Source organism: Zeus faber (assembly GCF_960531495.2).
Source record: "Zeus faber genome assembly, chromosome: 1".
Lineage (NCBI taxonomy): Eukaryota > Metazoa > Chordata > Actinopteri > Zeiformes > Zeidae > Zeus > Zeus faber.
In genome coordinates, this window is record NC_137193.1 from 50,100,487 (window position 1) to 50,109,321 (window position 8,835).

General features: G+C 42.9%; 1 protein-coding gene across 2 annotated transcripts; it reads right to left on the minus strand.

The window, feature by feature from the left end:
• Positions 1–166: 166 nt before the first annotated feature.
• On the minus strand, positions 167–7,512 carry pfn2b (profilin 2b). Of its 2 annotated transcripts, none has more exons than XM_080011888.1 (3): positions 7,239–7,512; positions 4,551–4,743; positions 167–1,477 (listed from the first exon to the last, which is right to left on the minus strand). In XM_080011888.1, exons 1-3 carry the CDS (start codon positions 7,365–7,367, stop codon positions 1,380–1,382), a joined length of 420 nt encoding a protein of 139 aa, XP_079868014.1. In that variant the 5' UTR covers positions 7,368–7,512; the 3' UTR covers positions 167–1,379. The 2 variants fall into 2 exon arrangements, with proteins under 2 accessions (XP_079868014.1, XP_079868015.1); XM_080011889.1 differs by lacking the exon at positions 167–1,477 and adding an exon at positions 1,479–1,883.
• Positions 7,513–8,835: the final 1,323 nt, after the last annotated feature.

Genomic DNA, 8,835 nt, shown 5'->3' on the forward strand with positions numbered 1-8,835 from the left:
TTATTATTTGTTCTTTGTTTTTTTCCTTCTCAATTCTCTTTTCAGTCAGCTTTTCTATTTCGTACAAAGCATGGACAGACAGTTACATACCACAACTCAGCGGATGACTCCAGTACAAGGCAATTTATTCCACAGTTTTGTATTCGTCAAACAGCATGGGTTTGTACAAATGCATTAATTCATCTTTAAAAAAAAAAAAAAAAAAAAAAAGACATGGTGACTCGATCAGAAAGCAAATTTTCCTCCACAAAAAAAAAAAAACAAAGAAAAACCCTTCATTGCACCAAGGCAATATTTAAAGTTGTCATATGAGAGGTTCTGGTTAGTGTTTTGCCTTAAGCAGTCTTCCTTCACAATCATGTCGAGCTACTGTAGAAGCACCCAGGTAGTGACTAAAATTGGTCCTATGGAAAAGAACAATTCAAACTGGACGCACTCTTGATAATTCTGGGATAGCTACTGTCCAAAAATAATAGTGGCAGCCTTTCACAAAAAAAAAAAAAAAAAAGGAAATTATATTACAGGAGCTGGCAAACAATAGTTTTAAGTGCCTGAGCCATTGCTATGGTGGAATGTCCAGTGGCATGTGCAGCCGGGGAGGTTGCGCCAAGACATGGAGAGTCGAATCTGGACGCATCACGTTGACGTTGGCTCCCGCCATGTAGCTCATGATCAACTGCAGAACTTATCCATTCACAAACCCGCCCCTCCCCCACAACAAAACCAAACCCAAAGTGGTGAGGGTGGAAGGGTTGGTGTGTGTAGGTGTGCGACTGGCTGATGAAGGGGGTGTCTCCTGTGTAATTAGCCTTACCTACTGAAAGAAGGGTGGGAAGCAGAGGGGCGTTTTGGCAGGAGTGACGGGGAGTTTGGGAGACATGGCGCTGGGTGGCGGTGGTGAGGGTGAAGACTGTAGACGCAGATATATGCATGCAGCCTCCCCCTCCCAGACATGTTCTAGAAAAGGAAGACATTCTGAGCTCTAACTGCCTGGCGCTATGAAGGCACCGGCCACTTGGGATGGGTGGTGGGGGACTTTCATTTATTGAATTCCTTCATAAAAAGTAAATAAAAAATAAAAATCAGAAGTACTTCGGTTTATTTTATCCAGATGAGTGCTGGTCTTTTAAGTACAGATTTGAAATGATGTCAATGCTCATCTTTTAGCAACAGGAGTTCTACGGTGGGGATGGATTTGCACAGTGTGGATGCATAAAGACAACTATGAAGATAAGGGGATAAACAGGGAGGGAAGAGACAGAGGGGAAACCAAATAAAATACAGAAAATAAAGCTAAGAGAATCAGTATAAGTGAGAGTGGTTTGAAATGCAACAGGGTGGTTAAGGGTGAGCTGCTAGGTGGCTTGGAAAAGGCTGCTTTAGTATCCAGACTTCCTCAGGTAGTCTGCCATTACATGCGCTTTCTGGTTGAGAGTCCCTCCATGGACACCATCCTTCCCCATGACTAAAACCATTGCTGGAGTACATAAAGGAAAAAAACGAAAAACAAAACAGAAATGAATAGAGATGGTTGTGGCAGGGCTGGGGGAAAAAAAAGATTACACAAAATAACTTCCCCCCCGCTAAACGTGGGGCTACATCATTGGTGACGGGGCCTGGGCCCATCGAACCCATAGCTGTCTGCTCATAACATTCCAGGATTTTGCTAAAAAGGGGAAAAGGGGGTCTTGACAGCAAACATGTTTTTTGTTTTTATGACTTTTGTGTTTTTTGTGATTTTTATTTTTTCCCTCAACTACACAACATGGGCCAGTCATGACTAAACTAGAGCCCTGAATCCCTCAAGTATTTTGCCATTGAGTATGCCTTCTTATTCAATCCGCCTCCATGGACCCCTTCTTTGCCCATTACAAAGACCAAGACTGAAAGAAAAAGAGACAGAAGGGACATTTAGAGAAGGTGTGAAGTTAGGGGATCACAGGTAAAATGAAAACTGCACAAAGCCAAACGAAGCAGGTGAATAGGACAGAAGCATGGGAAGAGGAAAAAAGGACATTAACACGTCAACACTACAGGCTACATTCAGCCTAAGCATTCATTTTCTTATCAGAGCTGCTGGCCTTGTAACAGTGGAAGCCTTAAACATTACATTTCAGACCTTGACTGATTCCGACAATTATTCCAAAATACTTTGTGTGCCAATCAATGGTGTTCATTTACAGTTAACATGCTTCATCGTTTTAACTGATGCACCAACAATGATCATTTTAACATTTCCCATTCCTTCAGGCAGTATATACCAGCCGCACTGAGTCAAGCTACCCTGCTGCTTTCTACTTCACTGTATCTAATTGGCAACATCCACAAAGGCCTGATGCACATCCTATACAATCTTCGAGAAAACATATCTAAAAATCAACCATAACTATACGTCTTTAATCATTTCCTTTTAAAAACAGCCATTAGGGCTAAAACATTCAAAATCCAGGTTTGACCAGAGTCGGGTATAATTGGATTTTGCCACATAATTCTAAAAGATCACGTTCGGCAATAAATACTGACTCTCAGAGGCTCTTTTCATCTTCGCCAAATTTTAAGTTGCTCAGTTAATTGTTTTAGAAACAGTATCCCTAATATTCCAATAAACTCCTTAATAATGTTAAGCCGATGGTTACCTGTAGTGCAAATGGACTTGTGAATCCCCAATATTTCAAGCAACCATCGTCAGCCAACTAGGCTCTCAATATAATAAGATATCCAAGCCTCTCTTGATAACCTACTCAAGTGGCTAGTGCAAACAGCTCTAAATAACTTAAGCAACAGACTGAATCTACCTTAACAACTGTACTTCAGAGGCTATATAGGACCATAGTTGCAAAGAATACACACTGCGCCAGCAACAGGATAAGATAGAAAATGAATGCTTCTAACAACTAGCCATCGCTAATGGAGTTCTCATGCAGACAGCAACATGCGTGTGGTACCTCTCCTCAATACATGTGCGAATCAAAGACAGCCACCTTGTTTAGCATCGACACCCAAGGTTAGAGAAACAGTGGCAGTAAGCAGAGAATAGTTCACGCCTTGTGAAGGCAGAAAGGTTGATTAACCAAGTGAAACGATGCATGCAATTTGCAGAGTTTCCGAAACATATAGCAAAAGAGAGACCATTTCTGGGGGGTAGAAGGGGGGACCAGCTCGCCATGAGACAGACAACCTTTCACCTGGACGCTGCAGGAGCTACTTTGATGGAGGACAGTGTGTCGGGGCCCACACAGACAAGTAATAATTGGCACGACTCTTAGGCAATTCGGTCCTTCTAAGGAACTTTAAACTTCTGTTAACTTTAGCAGGGTTTACAGGTTGAGAATTTATCTGCATTTTAATTAGTTTTCTTAAGACCCAGTCCAATTGAACCTACAGAATTCTCAAGACCTCAGTGACACGTTACTCCAAACAAGGGACTACATTTGTGAAAATGCATTCAACAAATCACTCAAAAAGACTATACCAGGTTTGCAGGGAAATGATTAATTGAGCTTGCTTGTAAATGAAGTCAGTACATTTTATTATGTATTTTATTCTATACTTTCTAGGGATGAGACGATATGACAATCAATTTTCCAAAATATGATAGATGCATGGGTATTTAAGGATCGACCCAACAATGAATGATGGAGGAAGTTGTGGCTTTGTGGCTAGTTGTTAAAGAAAGTGCCCAACTTGAAACACGGAAATGCTTTAGCCGCAAGCTGAGCCTTGAGATACAGGCAGTGATATGTTATTGTTGGTTCAGCCTTTTATTAAAGACTGAAAATGAGAAATGCTTATTGCCAATTAGATTCCTTTGCAAGCAGACCACGTGTAATTTTCCTTGTTTAGAAATAAAAGCCAAATTATCCCAAAACATTAAAAGTTGTCTTCTTTAAGCATACTTAAGAGGGCAATAATATGAGAGATGAGCAGCTTCATTTGTAGTTTCACTGCCATCTCCACTATAATTTTTTTCTGGCCAGTTCAAGGTAGAAACTATTTTTAGGAGATATTTTAATTAACATTTTCCCGATTGAAATACACCACTGGCGGTAAAATGTGATAAACTAAGATACTAACTGATTGAATTTTCCTGTGCCCAACAACAATACAGAGGTTATTCTGCTTATATCTGTTGACCCTTTTATCTTAACGGTATATTCCAATTGTGATGTCCATATTGTGTCCAGCATATCGTCCCAACCCCCAACATGCAAACCTGAATCGAAATGTTAAGCAGCCAAGTTAAATAGGCATCTGATTAGAATATAGTTTACATAAACATTATAGACTTAAATTTTAATCATTTCCCACTACATTGATAAAATGGTTCCGCTTTGTATGAATTGCCCACCATTAACAAAGTCTTGTAATTAGATAATGTCAGATCGGGAATGTTAGTCATATATTGAGGAAAGGTGTACTCCCATTAACAGTCTCACATGCACAGTCTACATACAAGTTGAATGCGCTAAGCTAATGCACTATACCAAAATGTACGCTACGTCGTCACTGAATCACAAGCGCTACGTGATAAGGTTTAAGGCCACACTTACTTCTGCCAGCTTTGCCTATGGAAACGTTGTATGTCGGCTCCCCTCCAAAACTCTTTGTCCGGATGTCCATTGTCCATTCATTTTCTTCGTGGAGGCTGTCCCTAATGACGGAGCACTTCTTGTTGCCTAAGGTCAGCCCACTGGTGAAGAATCCCTGACGGTCTTTTCCAACTATGACATCAATTTCTTGACCCTGGAGGGACACAAACAGTTCAGACTTGGTCATGTGTGGATGCCTTTGACATCTCCTTATTCTATGGCACAGATGGTTTTTATGTATATTTGGTTCCAGTTTGGAATTTTTTAAATCTACACCCATTAAATCCTTTTCTCACACACAAAGTCTAGTATCACAGGGTATCCTCAATTTGGCAAAACATTCTTGCGCCCTACACTTCTGGAGATGTGGGGTGTATATGATGATTATGTGGGAACTAAGGGTACTGGTGTGGTAGTAACTGGAACTGGGTGCAAATGACAGCCAGTCTATCACCCTTAAAATGGGCCATCAATAGGTTTGATTGATTTTATTGGGGTCAAAGAGTCCAAACTGGACGAAAAGTTACATGTGGTGGGAGAAAACCCAGACGTTAAAAAAATGAATACTGAAAAGATCCGAACACATTTTGCCCAAATACAAGCATCGAAACATTGTGTGGTGGTGGCCAAGGACATTTAATCCAACCTCTGCTTACAAACATTATTTTAGGGTCAAACATCAAATACATTGCTTTTGCACTTAGTTCACACAGATCACAATGAAAAGGTAAATTGTATTGGCCCTTGTTCAGCAACACAAGACCATGCCAGACCAATTCAATAGTGTCCTTTCATGTAGGCCATACATTTACAATTATGTTGGGCAGAAGACCTAAACATCGCTGAGGGCCTTGCTGATCTGTAGATCACACATGATGAGGAATGTGACCGGTGGCGCTGCAGTCACTGTGCTCATTCATTCTGCCTGGAAACACCAAACTGTCTTTCTACTGACACCAGACAACAACAAACCCCCCAAATCACAATCAGTTTATTCGGACAAGTACATTTCTATATGACAGGAATGTGCATTGTTATACAGGCAATTAGCAGGGGGGGAAAAAAGCTGAGCGGAAAATAAAAAATATACTAAATGTAATCAATGCACAGGATAAATTAAAACGCTCTGGCAGTATGGATGCGAGTATAAATATGAATAAAAATACAGATGGGATATTTCTGCGCAAGATCAATACATATGTATTTACGATTATTATTACGATGCTATTACTAAAATCCCTAATTCTGGGGTCCAACCAAGAGCAGAAAAAGGAACCGCCCTGAACACAACTGCAAAAAAAAAAAAAAAAAAAAAAAAGGGGGAGGAAATAGAAAAGCAAAGCACGCACCCAGCCCTTTCCCTTCCAGAATAAAGGAAATCAATGACGTTTTACCAGCTTTAGTGCGCATAGCACGTCGGTTGCTCGACGCCTCGGCCCGGTAAGACCCTTTCTAGCATCACCGGGCTTGTTGCTCGGGCTTCTTACCAAAAAAAAAAAAAGGGAAACTAGCCCCCTGCTTTATTTACACGCTTGTTATGGGACAAAATGGAGGCTCCAGGGCGCAATGGGTTCAATGAAAAGAAGAAGAGAAAAAAAAAAAAAAAAAGAACACCCCGTAAAACCAGCCTCTATAGCTACAAACGTACGATTTAAATGTGGATGTTGAGTAAATGCTCTGGGGGGGGAAACAGCGTCGGTGGGCGAAAACTAAAATGCTCCGTATTTTGTTTGATCGTTTTAAGAAGATAAATCAGAACCGGGGAAAGGACGCGCCATCTTGGAATTAAAAAAAAAGAAAAAGAAAGAAAGGCTGATGTTACGCCAGGCCCGACTCTCCAAGCCCAAGTAGGGAAAGAGCGCAGCGAGGAGCCGCTGCTTAGAGGCGGTTAGCAACAGTCAACTAATACATTACCGCTGCATAACGCAGGGCACACGTTTATATAGATAGATGGAGATAAACAATAAACCAAAAAAAAAAACTACCTGACAAAAAAAAACAAAAAAAAGAAACGTTGGTCATATATAATAAACAGCTGTAGGGACAATTCCCTCTAATCAAACGCAGGAAAATTCTGCAGCCCTGGATGCAGGGTGAAATCGACATATACGGTGTATCGGGAGGTGTGGAAAAAGCCAACGACTCTTAACAATGTGTCACGGTGTGGCGAAAGCGTTGACTGACGGATGCGCGTTACATTCGGCCACCGAACCCGCAAAGCGTTTAAAGTAAACCAACGAAATCGCACAGGCGGAATGGAATTAATGTGATTCATCCGCGGTAAGACGGGTCGGTGCTTAGCTTAGCGCCACTGAATGACGCGCTAGCTAGCACGCTGGAGCGGCTACGTTAGCCGGGGCTCGTATTTCGCTACGGTATCATATATGTTTGCGTGCGGCGATCCATTCGAGCAACGGCTGCGACGACCAGAACCATGTGCGCGAAGCCAACGTACATTTCGGGGCCAAAATGTCCCGACGCATCTGCAGTGAACACCATGTGTACCGCGCTGCTCTAGTCTGCCCATTCAACAAGGCCCGGTTCAGCCGGAGAATAACGGACCTGGAACATAACGGGAGCGGCGGGTGGAGCTCAATCTCCCCGACCGGACGCCACCGCACGGGCCTCCCTCTCGGAGGACACACTCACCGTGATGTTGACAAAGGTTCCGCCGGGCAACGACGCCCACACGTACTTGGCGTCCGTGTATCCAACAATGGCCGAGTCCTGGCAGGTGCCGTCACCCATCAGGCTATCCACGTAGCTTTGCCAGGACATGTCTGCGAATTAGTTCAGAGGTGGGGCGGGGGGGGCAGCTCGGTCGAACGGGTCGCGGGTGTTTCTGGAACAACGGGTGGAAAGACAGCGGCCTTCGAGCGGATCCCCAGGTCGTCACGTCCCCGCGTTCTGCTGAGTCTGGGCAGCGAAGTGAAGCCCCTGCAGTCCGGGCGCGTTTGGGTGTAGTCTTCTTGAAATCACTCCGCGTACGTGGTGGTTAGGCCCGTGGTGAGGTCCCCTCGGTGTCACGTTGAGACGTACCGCTCCGGCGGAAGGATACATCCTGTCTTCGGGTGGTAATCCGTCTCAAGACCCCCCCCCCCCCCCCCACCGAACCGAATTCCTTGTTTTTTTCACTAATTATTCTTTTTTTTAATATATATTTTCTGATAAATGGATTTATAAGTAAAGCCAGATGCTTAACCTTAGTCGCAGCATCGAGTCTTTGTTAAGAAGTACCTGTGGAAATAATTGTAGTCGATTCATTTCTAAAAGTAGATTTATCAAGCGTTCCATTTAATAAATTTAATTAATAATACAATCGAACAGAAACACTTTGATGCAGATATAAAGCAACACAAACCCACAGACAGTACAAAATAACAATACAAAAGAAAAAATAACAGCAACCAAAATACTGATGCCTTTTTAACCTTATGCGTACAGGGGACCTATTATTAAAAACCCACTATTTCAGTATTTGTGCACATACATCTGGGTCTCTAACACACAAAATGTTAAATAAGACAACCCAGTGAGTTTTGAGTTCAGTGAGTTCAGATTTGCGAACCCTTCCTCCGTCACATGAGGCATCAGCAGAGTTAGAATCGCCCTATCTAATACTGGTTTCACACCCAACATTTGTGGGTTGACCCAGGTTTTTCAACCCACTATAAATACCGTCGGCGATCGACACCTTTCCCATTACCAGGAGAAATGCCATTCATGCGTCACGATCGATGTCACAAACACGTCAGAAAAGGAGCGTGCCGTGGTTCCAGTGTCACTGGGAACAAAACAGTAGAGGCGACAGCAACTTAAACAAACAGTGACATTACACTGGAAAACATGAAGAAAATGTATTTGGAGCCATTCAAAAGAATCTGGTCATTCATGAACGACCCAACAGCAGCATGGAGCATCGGTCCTTCGGTGGCAGGGGGCAGGGACCGGTGGGGAGCATGGGGGTTCTCCGCTGTGGTCCCCATGGTACGAAAAAAGTCAATAACTTCTGATTTTGGATTTAAAATGGGATCTGAAATTATGGAATGATATGGAATGTCTATTTATGCGCCAGCGTCCGGATTTCACGCATTGCATTGCAGGTAAAGGGGCCAAAATTTGCGACCCGGCTGTCATGTTCACGTCAAGAGCCAATCGGAGGTGGAGCCGATTAAAACCCGGTCATTTAACCGAGGATTGAGATTGAGTTTTTCCTTTTCCACTGGGAACAAATTCCAACTGATAG